This window comes from Chinchilla lanigera, unplaced genomic scaffold (genome assembly GCF_000276665.1).
Source record: "Chinchilla lanigera isolate Chin_1 unplaced genomic scaffold, ChiLan1.0 scaffold00073, whole genome shotgun sequence".
NCBI classification, from domain to species: Eukaryota; Metazoa; Chordata; class Mammalia; order Rodentia; family Chinchillidae; genus Chinchilla; species Chinchilla lanigera.
Genome location: NW_004955474.1, coordinates 10,029,168 through 10,048,496, shown reverse-complemented (window position 1 = coordinate 10,048,496; position 19,329 = coordinate 10,029,168). Strand labels below are relative to the sequence as shown.

At 50.4% G+C, this 19,329-nt stretch overlaps 2 protein-coding genes across 2 annotated transcripts in view; one reads left to right on the top strand and one right to left on the bottom strand.

Annotated features, from left to right (window-relative positions):
• The window catches only part of Zic4 (Zic family member 4), a 35,094-nt gene that overhangs the window by 8,374 nt on the left and 7,391 nt on the right, over positions 1-19,329 (bottom strand). The window contains exons 2-3 of the mRNA XM_005401427.2: positions 8,061-8,145; positions 1,660-2,277 (exon numbers count right to left, since the gene is read on the bottom strand). Of these exons, the coding sequence (XP_005401484.1) occupies positions 1,660-2,277; positions 8,061-8,130 (688 nt within the window). The 5' untranslated portion in view covers positions 8,131-8,145. The remainder of the gene's footprint in view (positions 1-1,659; positions 2,278-8,060; positions 8,146-19,329) is intronic.
• On the top strand, positions 15,393-19,271 carry Zic1 (Zic family member 1). Its single transcript, XM_013502795.1, has 3 exons — positions 15,393-16,434; positions 17,824-17,987; positions 18,589-19,271. Exons 1-3 carry the CDS (start codon positions 15,453-15,455, stop codon positions 18,784-18,786), a joined length of 1,344 nt encoding a protein of 447 aa, XP_013358249.1. The 5' UTR covers positions 15,393-15,452; the 3' UTR covers positions 18,787-19,271.

Genomic DNA, 19,329 nt, shown 5'->3' with positions numbered 1-19,329 from the left:
TTTTTTTTTTTTTTTAACCGAAGCAGTAATGAATTAAGACTGGGCGAAAAGAACGCACAGAATTCTGCTGTGAATAGATGTAAACCTGCGAGCCAGCCCCAGCGCACTGAACTTGCGTCTCTGCTGTAGGTCGATTGCGCTAAGAATTTAACCATTTTCTGCTTCACAGACTTCAAACAGTGGGCCAACAAAGAGCTGTAAAAGTTTGTTTGTTTTAAAAACCCTGTCATTAAAGATGCGTTCCTTCTTCAGCTCAGGACTGCGCGTCTACTTTCCAGGTGCCGGCAGCCAGCTCCTGGCGGTGCAGGCCTGCTTGCGTGCGGGGGTTTCAGGGATGTGCTCCTCCTGCTCTCCCCCAGGGTGATCCCGAGACGGGAGTAGATGCGTGCGGTGCTGAGAGTGGGGGTCAGAAACAGCGCGAGAAAACCGCGCTCTTCCAGAAGTAAAGTACAGGGTTCGAAGTGGACTTTGGTCTCGCCAGTGTTTGTGCTAGCCCCGGACCCGCAGGTCCAATGAACGGAGAAGGCAGAACAAGGTTAGCAGGCTTCTGTCTTTGGCACTGCCAGCCTAGGGCAGTTCTTTGACTCTAATAATGGTTCCTGCTCTAGGAAGCACAGGAGTGGGCAAGGCAAGGCGAGAAAATGGAAGGGGACCATCACGCTAGAGCTTATTTCATCTTCTCTTCTCTCCTAGTTCCCTTTCCAGCCCCCAATTTGGGGGCAGGGAGAAGCTGTTGACTTCTTAAACTTCGAAGAATTGCGGGGAGTAAGGAGAGTGCAGACAATGCCTGCTAAACTAATCAATGTAACTTCACAGGCTAGCCTGGCAGTGTGAAAACTTTCTTCCTTCAGTCCTATTAACTGGAGATGCTCCTGGCCAGAAGAGTTCAACTTTGCAGACTCTCGTGCAGGGCTGCTTTTCTTTCTGAAAAGGACTGGAACTAACAGATGTGGTTGACACATGTCCCTATTTTGCTTAACAGCTCGGTAAATGACATTTAAGGCGGATGGTTCCCATTGGGTCTCTGCTAAAATAAGAGCGACGGTTAGCAAAACGTGCCTACTATTAGACCAGCAAGACAAAGGAAGCGGAGTAAAAGTTAGCCCATGAAACCCTTAAATTATGAAAAAGGAACTAAGGGTGTGATGACCCCTCAGTCTAGGTGCTGGTAAGTTTGCCAGGCTGATGGGGAGAACAGGTCTTTCACAGGATTCCAGAGAGAAGGAGAAAAGTTAGGAAATTGTTCCCATGTCTTTAGACTTTGAGGAACAGCGCTGCTTTTAAAAAACGCCTTAAAATCAAATGCCAGGAACTGGGACCATCCCTCAGAGGTAGAGCGTTGGCTCAGGATGGCTGAGGCCCTGGGTTCTGACCCCAGTACCTGGGGTAGAGGAGGGGGGCGGATCAGACTCCATAAGCAAGGGGCAGCGTTTACCCTTGTCCCCCAGCTCAGAAATCTTGCAGTATCCTCCCCGCTCTCAGCCTCCGGAAACTTCTGTGATTCTAAGAATAGAAGCGCATAATTAATATTTTATGAATGTGGCTCATGGAAGCAATAACGAAACACCCCCCTCCTCCCCTCATTTGGAACTTGAGGAAATCCAGGCTTGAGGGCCTGGTTCCCCAAAGGGTCCGCACCAGACAGCGCCGCATACTGACCTGTGTGAGTTCGTTTGTGTATTTTGAGATTTTCTGATCTAGCAAAGACCTTCCCACACCCCGGAAAAGGACAAGGGAAGGGCTTCTCGCCCGTGTGCACGCGGATGTGATTTACAAGTTTGTATTTGGCCTTGAAGGGCTTGCCCTGTCGTGGACACTCCTCCCAGAAGCAGATGTGGTTGGCCTGCTCCGGGCCGCCGACGTGCTCCACGGTGACGTGCGTGACCAGCTCGTGCATGGTGCTGAAAGTTTTGGAGCAGAGGCGCGGGGACACAGGGCCGTCGGCGGCCAGCCACTTGCAGATGAGCTCCTGTTTGATGGGCTGGCGCATGTAGCGGAAGAAGGCGCCAGGGCCGTGGGGAGCGGCGAGGTTCACGGTCAGGTTCACGCCGCCGTAGCCGTGCAGGGCTGCAGCAGCTCCCAGGGCATCGCTGCGGGCCGTGGACCCCGGCGCGAAGGGCTCGGGCCGCGAGTACATGTCTCCGGGGAGCCCCAGACGCAGCAGTCCGTTCAGAGGACGGCTGTGGGAGGCCTGGTGAGGCTGCGCCTGAAGGCCTGGGTACACCGAGGGGTTGGAGGCTGTGGCGAGCTGGGGGCCATGGTGTCCGGAGAGGCTACCTGTTGTTGAGACAAATAGCGCGCGTGAGAACGGTGGCGTGGGCTGCGGCACTTCCCAGGGCCCCGGGGGGCAGGCCCAGCCCAACCGCACCACGGCTTCTGCCGTTAGCGTGGGGACCAAGAAGCAGTCGACGCCAGCCGCGAACACTGCGGACAGAGCAAGGCCAAACGCCTCCGCCGCGCTCGGGCTGGGCTGCAGTTCCACGGAGCTCCCCGCCGCGCCGTGAGCTGCGGCGGGACAGGGCGGCAGGATAGGTAGCAGGGGCAGTAGTGGAGAGGACAGCAGGGCTGAGCTGGAGGGTTTCTGGGGGGAGCCCAGCCTCTGCTCCAGAGAGTTTTGACCCTTGACTCAAGTGCACGTTGACTGCCAGTGCTCCGGGCGTGACACTGCCCAGGAGTGGAGGTAACACAGTGGCGGTGTTGGAGGTGGTTGTGTAGGAGGTGGTGGTAGTTCGGCAGCGCCTCAGCCGTGCATATTAAATTCAGTGCCCGCTGGAAGGGGAGGGAGAGGCCTGCTGCATCCCGGCGCGGAGCGCCTTGTGCCGCTTGCTTCCTCCACCGTCACCTGACGGTGGGGAAAGAGGACAGCCACAGAAAACTTGCGCCAAGCGTTAGTTTGTTTTATTTTTTTTTTGATTTTTTTTTTTAAATTCAGTTTTTTTTTTTTTTTTTTTTTTTTTGTCCCCCAAGTTTTGCGTTCGGGCTTTTTCTCCCCTCCCTCTCTGGGTCTTTAATGCTACTCGAAATCCCGTACACTACAGTGGTGGCAGCAGGACGCTTGAGGAAATGAATAGAAATTCGGCCGTGGCCGGGGGCCCACCGGAACAATCGCCTAGGAACAATCGCCTAGGTTGCCCATTGGCCCACCGCCCAGCCCAACGTCAGCAGTGACAGGTCCTCACAGGCGCTCTCCCTCTCTCTCTCTCTCTCTCTCTCTCTCTCTCTCTCTCTCTCTCTCACACACACACACACACACACACACACACACACGCACACTTTTCCTTCATCCTCCACTCCCACCCCAGTAGCATTTCATGCTTCTACTGCTCATGCGCTCTGACCCAAGCATAGATTCTCTTCTCTCCTCTTTAGCCCCCTCCCCTCTTCTCCTGAAAGCTGGGTGGATCATCTTTGCCTCTCCGGCCCTGAAAGTGAGCGGGACCGCGCTATGCCTGTTCCCCACGACCTTCGGAGAGGCGTTGGACTGGACGGTGTGCAATGTCCTCAGGGCAAATGAGGGTACTGGGCCTGTCCAAGTGGATGGGCAGCTTTGGGGCTGTGGGTATGTCGGTGGGCTTGGGCAGTTTGTTTTAGCAGCAGAGAGGAGGAAGCGGTGGGGATCCACAGCAAGCAGGAGGCTGCAGACAAGGTTGTCAGGAGCAAAGAAACTCCTAGGACAGAGGCCTTTGAGCCCAACTTTATTTTTCGGTTTCTCCAAAATTTCTCTTTCCCCCATCTATCTCATAGACTTTCTCTCTCTCATGTCCCCTAAACCCCTACCATTTTTCTCCTTCCTTCTTGTTTTCTTCTCTTCTCCCTGTCTTCCTCTCTGCTCTTTTCCCATTTAGTCTTGCCAGTCCTCCCTCCCTTGGGAATGGCGCCCTCAGAGACACTGCAACCCAAGAATCTCTGGATTGGGGCTGAGGCAGTGATGGCCTGGCAGAGAACTCACCTCAGGGCCTTCCAAGAGGGCCTTTTGAAACAGGCCACCTGGACACATGGGGCTCAACTAAGAGGAACTGGTCCTTCCACTGAGGGCTGCCTGCACCCCTCTCATGCCCTGACTCTGGACCTAGATGGCACTTCTCCATCTTTGAGCTCTGCTACTTGTTGCCTGCAGGCCAAGTCTCTGTGCCTATCCATGCTCACCTTAGCATAATGTAAATGGTGGCTGCCATGTTTCCCAGGCTCTATTAGAGAGGCCTACTCAGCCTCTAAGAGCCTGGACCACAAGAAACACCACAACAGTCAGCCAAAGAAAACTTCAGTCCTGGCCCAGTCGAGTGTGGCATAAACATGAGGGAGTGTCCTTTGTCTGCACTGACTAGTTAGGGTCAGCTGCTTCATCTGTCCGGCAATTTAAAGGACTGCTGGCCCCGACCCCTGCCTGCTCACTGCAGCCAAAAATGCCAGCCGAAGTTCTCAGACCTCCCTGGTGGCCATAAAAAGCGCCCCCCCCTCCACCAAAGCACAGCAAGGCTTGAGGTTTTAAATAGAAATTTAAAAGATTGAATGAAAGCTCCCATTGCCCATTAGCAGGGGTGAGAAGTTTGGACAGATTACATGGAGCCCTAACTCTGAACTGATAGTATTGTTCTACCCATCCTCTGCACTGAGAACTATTCTTACACATTTCCTAGTCAGCAAACAAGGGTTTCTTTTATTTAAAAGAAATCTACTTATTTATGAAGGTGGAAAGATTCTTTGAGACTTTCTTTATCTAACATATTGTTCTCCCTCGGGGTTGAGCTGCAACAAGGAATTAACTTCCACAACAATTTGTTTATTCTTCCACTACTTTGGCTATTTCCATTTCTCCAGCAAGAAGGACTAAAGCAACTCTACCAATGGACTCTGTTAGCATGAAAAGAAAAGACATGTGACTCTCTCTCAGTCTGCTGCTGCTCTCCAAACCAAGGTCTCCCACTCAACCATTTTGAAAACAGACTCAGAAAGGTTTTCTTCTTTCCTGGCTTTCACATTGTTCCATACACTCACCTTGTAAGGTTTATGCCTTCCAGGTATACCCACAGGGCCACTCTCCCTCTCTATTCCCCTACTTGGGGAATAGATTGGCTAGGGCTGAACCAATGAAAGACTAAGACAATAAGAAAAAGAAAATAGAAATGTATTCCTCCTTGGGACCTTTTACCCAGCTGTTTCTACCATTCATATCTCAAGACTGAGCTTAATCAGTATCTGTGGTTTTCAAGCCTAAGTTCAGGGTCACCTCTGCAGTAATCTAGTAATTAAACTATTTTCCCTCCTTGCTACCTAAATGACCTACAACTAAATGCTCAAGATATTTGTCGAACTCACCATCCACTTTAGCTTTGAGCAAAGCTCTAATTTATGTGCTAAGGATACAGCTCAGTGATAGAGTGCTAGCCTCATATATGCAAGCCCCTGGTGAGTACCTAATAGTCCTATGTTTGTTGCCAGTATTCGTAATAAAAGAAAATGTTCATTTCCCATTAACAGACTGTAGAAGGAAGGAGGTATTTTTCCCCTTCTAAGTCCATGAACCTCTTGAATTTGAGGCGGTAATTCTGTGGCCTCCCTAAACATATAAAGGAGACATTTTATAGACATAGATTGCTCATCTACTACACACTCTGTCTCCCTAACTCTGCCCTTGAAAAGTTCTGATCATCGCCTATGACTTTTTATGCCAGCAGCAAAAAGGGCAGACATATCTGATTCAGCCAAAATCACTGACAGTAGTCTGGCCCCATGGAGCGCCTTCCCAGATGCAGCCTTGTCTTAAACCACCAAAAACATCTGGACTCATCCTGGGTAGATGCTTCTTGAGTAGTCAGGGGTCAATTGACCTGCAGGTCATTGAGGTTGCTTGATTCTTGCAAGTTCTTTGGAGCCATATGGCCCATACCTCGGTTGGCTAAACACAGCAATGGGACCAGACATTCTCTTACAAGGCCATTTCCCCAGAGACAGTAATAGGGGAAAAAATAAACTCTTTTGTACCCGTTAATATTTACAGACACGGGATGTTGGGCAGTTACATTGGGTTCTTCAAGGTGCATCTCTAAAATAACCCTTAAAGCATTAACTAAGTACACACAGATGACAGGTTGTGGGACATCCATATCTTGGAGGCATATTTTAGTTTTCAGAGGGACCCCTTTTAGATTTCATGAAGCAAGGGGCTTGGGTTTCAAGGGTCAGTAAGCCAGGCAGCAGAGTGTTGTCCCCTCATTAGCCCTTAGAATTTTTCTTTCAGAAACTTACGGCACTGCACTTGCTTCCAACACCAAATGCTTAACTGAAGAATTCCCTTCTTAAACTTGGCTAGTATCATAGCATCATTAGGCCTATTTTCCTCTTGATTTGCAGAGAAGAGAAACACCTTGTAGCCTGGAAGTCTTTAGCAGATGCAAATAAAAGCACTGAAAGCTTCACCAGAAGAGAATCCAACAGCACACCTCAAACGTCCCTCAGTCTCCATATTCTCTGTGAACTAGTGCCCAGAATCATGCCCTAAGCACTTTTGCTTAGTACAAGACCAATGTAATGGCATAAACAAGTGATTTTCTAGTCCTACTTTCTAGAAATAGGGCACTTGGTGGCTGTACCATCTGCCAGAGCTCCTCACATTAAAATACTTGCTCAAATGCCTGACCTTTCTCTCTTGGAAAGAAAAACAAGAGGAGACTATAAATCCATAGCTGGGCCTTTTTCCCATTTTGGTCTTTTAAGCAATGTACAATGATGATTATCTGTTGCAGATTGTACCTCGAGTATGGTGTCAGGAACTGAGGGCCACTGCACAGCCTGATCACTAAGGTCTCTGTCATCTGAATGTTCTGGTCCTAGATCTGTGGCCACTTTTTCAGTTCTTTTTTCCTTGTTTCTGGCCATGTTGGCACCCAGAATGAGGAGCATGTTTTTTAGAGGCTACTCACAAACAAATTTCAGGATTCTTGCAGTGGGAAGCTTCTCTTATGAAAAGAGTAACTTGAACCCCAGAAGTCTGCCCATATGTTTGAGCCTAAATTGAGCAAAGGAGATGAGATTTAACAGGATTTTGGAAAGAAAGAAAGAAATTCTTCTTTATTATGGAAATATGAGCCTTAATCATCATTTTAAAAAATTGAGTATGAAAGGAAATATACTTGGATGGAATTTAATTTCCAAGCGAGGTTTCAGCAAAATGTCTTTTGACAAAAGATTAGGAAACATTGTTAAAAGATCTTCCAACACAGCATTAAAGAATCAAAACAACTGAATTTACATAAGAACCACATCTCTTTTGCTACTTCTGCCATCAAATTATTCCAAAATAATAGAAGAGATTTCCTGACCTGTTCTTCTGACTTTTGCTAGGAAGGTTGCTTTGGCTATCAACAAGGGAGCATCCATGGAGACCACAATTAGCCAGTGGTGTGTGTGTGGTTGAAGCGAGGGAAACTAGAAGCCTGGAAGGGAAGACACCCAACCCTAAATCATATGCTTATTTTAAATGGAATATTAAATTAAATTCTTCACAATGAAGGTATTCCTGACAGAGTGGCTGTCAGTCACTCCCTGTCCAGACACCACATTGTGGGAACATAGTCACTGCCACATTGCAGAAGCCTGGTGTCCCTGGTAAAGATGATACATATCATGTAAACCCCATCACCAAGATCAAAGTCTGCTTCTTTCATGGAAGCCAATACATGTCAAACCTCATTCCAATCAAATCGTCCGGAAATGAATTCAAGATGAATATGTCATAGAATAATGTGACGGTGGCATTGCAGAAGGTCAGGGGTGATTGTTTCAATGAGGGAGTCGTCAAATATTAATTCTAGAACGTCTAGATGAGTAGGCATTGAGAGAGATTAGCCGGCTGCTGGTGGGATGTTGTGTCATTAATTTGTGTGCAAATGTATTGAACACCAACGTGTTGTTCTAAGTTTCGTTTTAAACTTAAGAAATACACCCAACTCAAAACTAAGCATAACTAAAAGACAAAAAAGCTTTTTACTACATAAAGCAAGAACAAAAGCAAAACTCCCACACTTCCAGCAAACAATATTTTAAAAAGAATTTTCACTTACTGGACTCTTTCAGTGTGTTTCGGTAAAGCCGTAGTCGTTTCCTCATCACCAATGAGGTCTTGTATCTCATTTTCTGGTTTTGAGCCTGTTAGAGTAGAAAAAAAAGAATACTCATTAAACATTTCATAGGTGTTTTTATGGTAAGATTCTGTGACCTGAACGTAGGAATGAAAGAAGGTGTTGGTCTAAAAAAATGTCTTTCAGTCTTTCTTTACCATTTTCAAATTTGGAAGCTAAGAAAAAAGACTCTGCTGGTAACTGCTCATATTTTATTGCAAAATGATATGTCTTTTAATAGAAAAAAATATAGAAAAAATTATAATTTTCCAGCTAGACTTTTACCTGAAATTCATGTGTTGTTCTGTCTTGCAAGTAGAAGTAAATACTCTTTTGGTCAGTGTTAAAAATTTCTATGACTTCCTGAATTTGAAATTATTGTATGAGAAGACCCCATTATTTATTGAATTTTATTTATTTAAGTTTTGTGAGGTATGGTGAGGAAGGCCGCTATTTTCTAAGAGGTTAGTTAATAGGTTAAAAATCCTAGCTGTACATGTTGGAGCCGAGAAAACACAAATTTATTTGCAGTTTGATATCCTGCTCTGTCTTTGGTGGTGTGAAATCCTTTAGCCTCAGATGACCTGTATCCCCAGACCCATTTAGGAGCTATCTCCGGTTAAATTTTTAAAATTAATTTATAACTTAAAATAGATTTTTAAAAAGTACAATTTGGTCCAGGCTAACCCTATTTTATAGTTCAGAAGGTTGGCAGTAACACCTCCTCCTCAAGATATATGCATTACTTGTCAGTGGCTGGAACTACCAAGCCTTTGGCATTATAAATCTGTAAAAGCATCCTGAGGAACTCTGGCTAAAGGCAGTGGAGCTACCAAAGGCAATCCACCTAGTTCCGACACTCAGTTTGGCCTAGAAAGACAAACAGTCATTCAAAAGGTCTCAGACTGGACAAACACAGCAAGCCCTCTGTCAATGAGGACTGTCTGCCTGTCTTGACACTGTAGTCCACAGAACAAGCAGTTGTTTAACTTGTTGAACCACAGGCCAAATCCAACTGGGGCTCTGCTATCTCAAAGGATATCCAGTTCCCTATGTTCAAAGATCTTTCTCTGTCCCCTGCACCCCCAACCTGCTCTCTAACTAGCTGCTTGTTTCCACCTTCCCCTCTCCCATCTTTTCTGTCCACTCCTGAGACGTGGTAGGGGTAAACTCACCTTTTCCCAGAGGATTTTATTTATTTTCAATTCTTTCTAACCAAAAGGCATCGTTTCCCCAAGGTAATAAGCTCCTTCCAGCACAGATCAGGAAAGAAAGGAGACCCAACTTTGCATTCCTACAGAAAGGCAGCATGCTGGGTGTCCTCACTCTGAAATCTCCTCATGGCAGGATATCTGGCACCGACAAATCCTGGTTGGTTGGCAATAATAGAATATACTTTTTTGCTTCTGAGGGAAACGGGTGTGAGGTTCCCAAGAGACCTCTGTCCACCCATTTCTGCCCCAGCTCAACTTTTAATAGGTCTGGGTCACTTCTGCCCCCAGGTCTTATCAGCCTTTTGTGCATTACAAACCGTTCTGTAGGCATGCAAATAAGTAGGCAGTGGAGCTACCAGAGGCAAGCAACAGAGACCTTTAGAGGTTGGACGTCCAAGCAAGGAGGGCAAGCAACAGAGACCTGAAGAAGCTTGCAGCAGCTCTGTTACGTGGCCTGTGTGGAGAACCAGCATAAATATCTCTTTTGGTTCTAATTCTGACACCACTTAGCAAGCCGGCCATCTCACTCAATTAAGAGTGATAAAATTTTGGAGCTCCCCCGGGCCCTTAGACCCAAGGTCCCCCTGATATCGGAGCCTGGAACAGGGCTCCGTTTCCTTTTCCTCAAATGCTTGCTCCTGATACATCTTCCTACATCATTTGGCCAGCCACCGAATAAGTTGGGAGCACATCCTGCGATCATGCTAGTATCTGCCTTCCACCATAAACCCTGAGAAGAGAAAAAGGTGCCAGAGACCCTCTGTGGGTGATACAGCCAGGAAAGTGGGGAGGTGCAAAAGGGATTCTATTTAGGGCGCCAGTGGCTACATGTTGTGCGGCCGACCCAGTTGGCACAGGCCTGCCCAAGGTCAGAGGTCAACCACAGCTACCGATTTCAGTTCCCCAGCTGCTGGACACTGATTTACGTGCAGGCACGCTTTTGCGGCCGTGCCTGCTCTTCCGTATAGCTCAGCCTTAGCGGAAGCGGAGCAAAAGCCCTAGAGGCCGGCTGAGAGCTACGAAACGAAGGAAGAAACCTGCGCCTGGCCTCTGTCTGCTGCCTGCCTTTGCCAGCTGCACCCCGCACCTCCCTGGCTACCTTCTTTAGGCCCCTAAAGCTCCAGGAAGTTGAGCGGAGAAACTGAGTTTTGCGAAGAACTCTTCTCATTCTCTTGTCTAGAGGGAGGAGCTCGGATTTCCGGCAGCATGGTGCTGAAGGCTGGGCAACCTCTAGGTGTTCAAAGTAAAGTTTCTATCAGTGGGTCACCTACAAGTCCCCAAAATGCAGACGCATGAGATAGAGGAAGGGAAACCGGTGCCGCGGCGTGTCGCTACCGGGGCAATACTGTCGGAAAGGTAGGAGAATCATGATTTGGGAATCCAAAGGGAACTTGCAAGCGATGCTTGCCGGCGGAGACTTAGCCCTCCAATGCCTCCTCCTCATTTCCAAGGCTTTGCTTACTCCCAGCTGTTCCCGTGGGCCATTCGTCAAGCCCAAACTTTCAAGCTCAGCTTTCGAAGGAGTGCTGACTCTTCTGTTAACAGCCCAATTCTATTTCCTTTTTTCTTGACCCTAATTTCTACTGCCCCTGAGCCTAGGGTGACAGTCAGTATCCTAGAGGCTGCGGCCTGCTCCCCAGAGAACTGGTTGCAACTCTCAATCGCACCGGAGAGAAAGAAAGCTAAGTCCAGAACCCACAGCCCGAAGCTCGCTGACAGCGAAACCAAGCGGTCAGCTCAGGACCACAGTGAGCGAGGGCAGTGAGCTGGCCGTGGCCGGAGCAGCCGGCATCCTCAGCCAGGATGTGAAGTTCCCTCACGGTGTTGCCAGCCACTCTAACTTGGCTTTTTGACCCTAGGGAGATCAAGCCGAGACTCTCCCCCGAATCCCTGTAGAGGCTTGGCAGAGACGCTGCCTGTAAGGACCATCCCACCCTCAGCTTCCTGGCAGTAACCCTGATCTCTCCAAGCGAGGGCCACTTGTACCCTTCTTATGCCCACGGTGGGGCACCTAGGCAGTTTACAAGGAAGGGAGGCAAGCCAGGCAAGCAACAACTGCTCTTGGTGCCTGTGTCAATAGGAGCTCCATTGGTCCTTTCTGCCCCCTCCTCCTCAGAGGAAGGGACGACTCTTCCTCAATGCTGCCCTCTCTGCGGAAGGGCCCCCTCCTCCCCTTAGACTCAGTGGGGTGGGGCCTGTATCAGAGGCTGGGGGGCCAATGAAGGAGGAGATCAGGGAGAAACTGGCTGGGCCTCTTCCCCCAGAGGAGTTTGGGTGCCAAAGGCCCCCCACAAGAACACTCACTATGCTGCTGGGATTCAGGTCTCTCCTCTGAGCCCCCTGGACTTCAGCACTTACCCTGCTCCACCTGTTGCCAGGATCACCTCATTTCTGCACATCACTTCGGGGTGGCTGAGGGGGGACCACAAACCCCTCTAAGCCTCTCTTTTGTGGTTCCATCGAGGCGATCATCCTTCATGTCTCCTTTCCAGCTTTCGGGAAGCAGTTAGGGAATGTATGATGAAGCAGAAATGAGCCGTCAGGATGATATTTTAATGGCTTATATGTCACGTTGGTGCATGTGGCTTTGAACTGGAGCCGCTTTCGTTTCCTGCAGAGAGCGCCGCAAATCCCACTTGATAACTTCTACAACCCACAACTTTTTTTTTTTCCTCACACTCACTCTTACCCTGTATATTTGGTTGGGTTTCCTAAAAATACCCTCTTGTCAACGTCCCCGTTGGATTTTCTACAGACTGCAGACGAGAAGACTGACTTTTCTGTTTTGAAGAATTATTTTCCCTCCCCCTCCCAACGGCTACCCTTCCCCCTCAGGTCCCCTCCCTTGGTTTTTTCTCTTTTTTTCTTTTTGAAAGGCAAGCGAGGTGGGTTCAATATTTGTTCTCCCTAGTGACAGCAGTAGCATAGCCTCTAGAGAAAACTTCTTTTTACATGTAAGGTTTTTGCAATTCTAGTGTTCAACTTCCCCTTGTAGGTACCAGGAATGATTAAGCGGCTCTAATATTTCTTTTTAAAAAATAAACAAAATATATACTATTTTTTAAAACACACTCAGCCCCCTTTCTTCCACTCCTCATCAAATTATTCAAAGATAGTAGAAAATGCTGGGCTGCTGGACTCAGACTTGTTGCTGGGGACAGAACATTTATAATTTTTTTCCCTCTTTCTAGAATTCTTATTCCACATCACAAATGTTCGGCCGGATCCTTTCAGACAGACACAAGGAAACCATCCGAGATACAGAACCCGACTTTTGAGCAGAGAGAGCGCAGGGAAAAGCCAGCCCAGCTTGACATCCCCAAACCAGAACCTAGTCCTGGAGAAGACCAGGAAAGCAGAAGGCAAGGAGTGGCCACTGCGGACCCTGCCTTCCTCTAAACCCGAAAAGCCAGAGCTGGCTGGCGACAGGGAAAAAAATTCATTTTCATTTCGCTCTCGCCGGGGCACTGGTGAGTTTCCCAACCCGGCCGCCTGTGAAAGGATGAGTTGAGGTTTCTTTGTCTGGAAAGAGAGTTTAGGGCTCTGATTCAGCTGCAAAGAAGCCAAATGAAGTTAGAAACAAAGGGTAAATTGAAGGATTCCGACTCTTGGCTTTTTGTGTTTTCCTTACTAGAAAATAATTAGACCTAATGAATATGCAGACGCTTCGGCTAAACCCCGGGCCGAGCTGCTGGGTTTTAAACAGAGCCGAGGAGAACCCACCCCCCGTATCTCTCTGCATTTTTTGAAATGCATAAATGTTGCTCGGTTTAATTGAGTCACAGGGATTTTTTTCCCCTGCTTTTAAGTGCCATACTCCTCTACCTTTCAACAATCATTTTAATATATAGTCAATGGCTCTTTGTGGATGGGACAAAAAGCAACTACGCACAGTTGTTGAATAGACTTTGCGCTGGGCAAAGACAGGTTAATCGAGGGCCGCATGGCAAAAACAAGCGAGTGTTGTATGTTTGCACTGAATCCAAATGTCTGCATTTTCCTAACTAAATCAAAGGGAGTGTTATTTCTTTTTCTGCTCACTCATCTGAAGGTAAGTAAATTTTCTCTGGCGATCAAAAGCCTGGTCGGCAACAAAGACCGCGCCCGCTATTTCCACCGTCCTGGTGTGGCGAGTTGCGGAATTTCAATAACTGTGACAAGGGTGACTGATTTGTGAACTAGAAAAGGTTTGAATGTCACAAAATTTACATTGGTCCTATCTATCGGGGATTTAAATACCAAAAAAGTATTCGGGGGATCTCTAGGGAGCTTTGGGTAGCCCAGAGTAACAATGGCACGTTGGGAAATTTACAGTTTTACCTGAATGAAAGGGGCCCGGGATGGGAACAGGAGTGCAGAGGGAGGGGGTTAGCAGGGCAGCCAAGGGAAGGGGAGGAGGAGGAGGAGGAGGGGAGACGAGAGGGAGAGAGAGAGAGAGAGAGAGAGAGAGAGAGAGAGAGAGAGAGATTTCAGTTTCCCATTAAAAAACAACAACAAACCACAATAACCCAGAGTTAAGAGCTCTCTAGCCCACCTGTGTCTGGGGGGGGGGCGCTGAGGTGGTGGTGGAGGGGAGCCTGCAGAAGCCTGACTGATATGATAAAAGTGAGAAAAATTGAGGGTACCGGTAACACTAAGAGATCATATTTCTAGTAAAGAGAGTGGAGTTTCCTAGCGTTCCCGAGTTCTTAAATTATAAACAGGAGAGGGACCAGGCAAGAAGAAACCAAACTTCAAAAGAAGCAAATAACAAAAGCCCCCTTTGCTGCCCTTGAAGGGAGGAAAAGGGAAAAAGAAAGAAAAGAAAGTTGCTGAATCGGGACATTTTGGAAGTGTCTTTGCTGTGTTTACCAGCTCGGTCCACGCCTCCAGCTCTCAAAGATGCCCGAAGTCTCTCTACCCCTCTAATCGCTCAGCAGTGGGAGGGGGAGAGAAAAGGAGAGAGAGAGAGAGAGAGAGAGAGAGAGAGAGAGAGAGAGAGAGGAAAGGGGGAGACGGAGAGGAAGAGGGAGAGGAAGAGGCAGAGGCAGAAAGAGAGATGACTATGAGAAGGAAAAGCAATCATGGCTAAAAAAAATTCCGTGAGAAGAGGGCAAAAAAATTTGGCTTAAAAAAAAGTTGCTACTCCTGGCAGCTCTGTTTGTCAAAAGGGGATGTCAAGCGCTTTACAATACCTGGGATTGATGAGGCGGGCGGGCCAATGAGCTGCGCGCGGCGCCTCGGCGCGCCCTCCGTTGGCGCGGTGACTGCGGGCGGGGGGAGCGGGGGCGCACCAATCAGCGCCCGCGTCGGCAGCACGTGACGCCTCCCCCTGCTCCCATTCATCAAGGGGGGGACGGTGTCGTCCTTTCAATTCATTTATCTGCAGGAATGATTGCTGCTATCAGTCTCGCGCTCACCGCCCGGCTGAGGAGGTGAAAGTTTCTCCCCAGGAAGATAAACCGCAAAAGACAATATTGTGCATGATTTGCGCCTTTTCTTTGCCTTTTTCTCCCCCCCTTTTTTTTTCTGCAAAAAGCTGAGAAGGAAAAAAGCAGAGTGAAGGAGCGAAGAGGCGAGCCTGAGCGCCAGCAGAGAGAGAGAGAGAGAGGGAGAGAAAGAGAGAGAGAGGGAGAAAGAGAGAGGAAAGAAAAGACGAGGGGTAGAGAAGAAGTGAGGAGGGGCGCGCGGCGCGGCGAAGAGAAGGCGCGAGCAGTCGCGGCCGGCGCTCACGTTCCTCTATGCCACAAATCCGGGAGGAAGTTTTTTTGGGGGGCTGAGATGTTGCATGCCTTTCCCCGGGCAGCCTTGAAGCGAGGCCCTCTCGGCAGAGACTGAGCGGCGAGAAAGTGCGAGCCGGGGCGGCGGGGTTCGCGCGGCGGGCGCCGGAGCCCGCCAGACTCGCTGCCCGCAGCCGTCCGGCTTCCCGGAGCTCGGCCGGGAGGGAGGGCGCCCGGACGCGCCGCGCCGCTGCCTGCAGGCTAAGACTTCACTAGGTGGGTCGGCTCCCCCTCCCTCCTCCTCTTCTTCCTCCTCTTCCTCCGCCTCTGTTCCTCCTCCTCCTCCTCCTCCCGATTTTCCCTCCTCGGCGGGCGAGGGTGGGGGGGGCGGGGGAGGCCGGGGCTTGCCCGGAGCAGCCACGATGCTCCTGGACGCCGGCCCCCAGTATCCCGCGATCGGTGTGACCACCTTCGGCGCGTCCCGCCACCACTCGGCGGGCGACGTGGCCGAGCGAGACGTGGGCCTGGGCATCAACCCGTTCGCCGACGGCATGGGCGCCTTCAAGCTGAACCCCAGCTCGCACGAGCTGGCCTCGGCCGGACAGACGGCCTTCACGTCGCAGGCGCCCGGCTACGCGGCTGCTGCGGCCCTGGGCCATCACCACCACCCGGGCCACGTCGGCTCCTACTCCAGCGCGGCTTTCAACTCAACGCGGGACTTTCTGTTCCGCAACCGGGGCTTCGGAGACGCGGCCGCGGCGGCCAGCGCCCAGCACAGCCTCTTCGCTGCCTCGGCCGGCGGCTTCGGGGGCCCGCACGGCCACACGGACGCCGCGGGCCACCTCCTCTTCCCCGGGCTTCACGAGCAGGCGGCGGGCCACGCATCCCCCAACGTGGTCAACGGGCAGATGCGGCTGGGCTTCTCGGGGGACATGTACCCGCGGCCGGAGCAGTACGGCCAGGTGACCAGCCCGCGCTCCGAGCACTACGCCGCGCCGCAGCTGCACGGCTACGGGCCCATGAACGTGAACATGGCCGCGCACCACGGCGCCGGCGCCTTCTTCCGCTACATGCGCCAGCCCATCAAGCAAGAGCTCATCTGCAAGTGGATCGAGCCCGAGCAGCTGGCCAACCCCAAAAAGTCGTGCAACAAAACTTTCAGCACCATGCACGAGCTGGTCACGCACGTCACCGTAGAGCACGTCGGCGGCCCGGAGCAGAGCAACCACATCTGCTTCTGGGAGGAGTGTCCACGCGAAGGCAAGCCCTTCAAAGCCAAATACAAACTGGTCAACCACATCCGTGTGCACACGGGCGAAAAGCCTTTCCCCTGCCCCTTCCCTGGCTGCGGCAAGGTCTTCGCGCGCTCCGAGAACCTAAAGATCCACAAAAGGACGCACACAGGTACGGAAACTGCTGTAAGACACCTTTCCCCATTCCGGGCCTGAGACCCGAAATCCAGAATTCAGCGGCTGGGACCCACAAACCCAGCCCCAGTGGGGTCCGAGTGTCAGGTTCCGGCAGGCAGGCAGCGGAAGTGTGCGCTGATTTTAGTTGGGGCCTTGAAATTATGGAGAAACCGAGGGCGGCGAACGAGAAGGATGGGGCTTATAGATTTTTTAAAAGAGGAATAAAAAGGTTCTGGAAAGAGGAAGCCAAGCTAAGCTCGGCAGAGCCCTTGACACTCGAAGCCAGGCGAGGTGGCCGACTCTCGGTACCGCGGAGGCGCCAGCCACTGCAGCTGCAGACAAACTAAACGCTTGCTTTACAGTCACCACCCCTGTCCACGACTCCACTGAGGACGCTGTTAAAAGAAAAGGGTGGAAGCAGTTGAGGCGGTCAGGTGAAGGGCTATAGAAAGGTACAAAACAGAAAAAGACCGAAAGAGAAGGGGAATGGTGGAAAGAAGTCCAGTAATTTGGAACTGAGGGGGCTTTTGTAGGTTTATGCATCTATGAAAAGCCCAATTTTAAGTGTGGGCTTGAGACAGTGCTTGAGGGGCGAAGGGAGTCGGTGAAGGGGGAGGAAGTCCTTTTTGTCATGTAGATTCCATGGGGGATGTTTTTAAAACACTCGGTACCCGCCGAGTTGGCCTTTCAAAATAAAGCAGGTGGAGAGCTGTTTAAAAAAAAAAGTTCATGGCAACTTGGAGCTACAGGCTAAGACAGGCAGAACCTTCAGGCCCCCTGCACCCAAGAGGTGGGGAAACCGGCCTCCTTCTCCATTTGGATGTGTAGGGGTGATGGCTAAGAATCGGACGTTTGGAACTTTCGCTTCAACGCCTGAGTCAGGGAAGAATTTGTGGCGCCGAAAGTGTGAATGTTTGTAGGGGGTCGAGTGGGGGAGGTGTGGAGGGGGTGCAGAGCATGGGGAGGGGGTGAGGGGAGGAGAGAAGAGCGACGCAGCGGGAGAATCCAGCCTGGAATATAACTAGAAACCAGAGGCTAGGTAGAAGCAACCCTGTCTTGTGTATAGCCCGGGGCGGGAAAGCCAGCATCCAGACCTGCTGCTACTTAGAAGCTAAAAGTCCATCATTACTTCAATTATTATCACCAATTCAACCTAAAAATAAAATTGTAGATCTGATATTAGGGGGAATTGGTTAGATATTTCTATTTCACCGCAGAGGAATATATTGCAGTCTCAGACTTGTAACCTTACAAACTGCTGATCCCTGGCTGCTGGCTTTTTATTATGTATTATGTATTATTATTATTTTATTATTTAAGCTTTAGCAAACGACCAGGTGGTTTGTTCTAACAAGACCCCTCTCTTTCTCTCCTTTCGCACCAGGGGAGAAGCCCTTCAAGTGCGAGTTCGAGGGCTGCGACCGGCGCTTTGCTAACAGCAGCGACCGCAAGAAGCACATGCACGTGCACACGAGTGATAAACCCTATCTCTGCAAGATGTGCGACAAGTCCTACACGCACCCCAGCTCCCTGCGCAAACACATGAAGGTAATCGCCGCGCTCTCGCCGCGGGCCTTCCGGGCAGGAGCCCCCTGTGCGCTCGGCCCGGGATCAGGCCGCGAAGGGCAGCAGGAGTTAAAGGAAGCTGGAAGGCAACAGCTCCACTCTGCTGATCCGAGCTGGGCAGGAATCGGAAAGGGCCACTGGAGCACCCAGGGCTTATTTAAATTCACGGTTGCATAATACGAATAAAAAGCAGTGAGCGCTCAGCAGAGGCCGCAGATGATTTTGGCTCAGAGCTAGGGAGCAGGACTGCAAAGCGCGCTGGCGCTGCTGACGCTGCGGCCATTACTCCTGGCAGCTGGGAGCGCAAGAGTTGGAGTCCTGTGCCCAGTCGTAAAGTGGGGGGACAGAACCACCCCAGGCTCTGGCCTCCTCCTTCCCCAGCCTTTATTCTTTTGCGGGCGCCGGGACGCTGTCCCTCCCCGGAGCGCAGCCTCTGCCGCAGGGCCGTGGCGAGGGAACCAGATTGAGCTCCGGGCGTGCTAGGAGGGACGGGCGCCGGGGACCCTGGAGAAGCCGGGCGCGCTGCTGGGTGGCCACCATGCCGGTTCTTTATCTCCGTAAAAACGCAACTTTATTCCCACAGGTCCACGAATCCTCCTCGCAGGGTTCGCAGCCCTCGCCCGCCGCCAGCTCGGGCTACGAGTCCTCCACGCCACCCACCATCGTGTCTCCCTCCACAGACAACCCGGCCACCAGCTCCCTGTCGCCCTCCTCCTCCGCGGTGCACCACACAGCCGGCCACAGCGCGCTCTCCTCCAATTTTAACGAATGGTACGTTTAAAATCAGAAACCAAACACCGAACAAAACACTATTTAAGAGACTGAGCACACGCGTAGACGCGTTACTGAAAGAACCCTGCGAATCAGAGCAACACCCCCCAACACACAGACCCCGCAATCCCGTTTTGTTTTTAATCTGCCAATAGACCCAGGACCGAGTAAGAGAGGAAGCCGCAAACCTTCTTAAAATGTTTCACTTTTTTTCCTCTTTCCTTTCTTTCTTTTATTATTATTTTTCTTCTTCTTCTTCTTTTTTTTTTTTTTTTTTGGAGAAAGCTTGGCAGCCGAGGTGTGGGAGGGAGGTCGAGGAGCAAGAGGCCGCCTGACCAAATGCCGCCAACCCCCAGGGCCAATTTCTTGTTAGATTGGAACAGGCTTTCTGGGGACTCGGCTTTTTTTTTTGTTTTTCTTTTTTTGCTTTCTTGTAAATACAGAATTATTAGCTTATAACTGTTCTGTTGGATTCTGTAAATAGTTCTATCTCGGTTGGAGCGGGTGGGTGGGATCGTGGCGTTATGGTCTTTGCATTGGGGAGGGGGAGGGG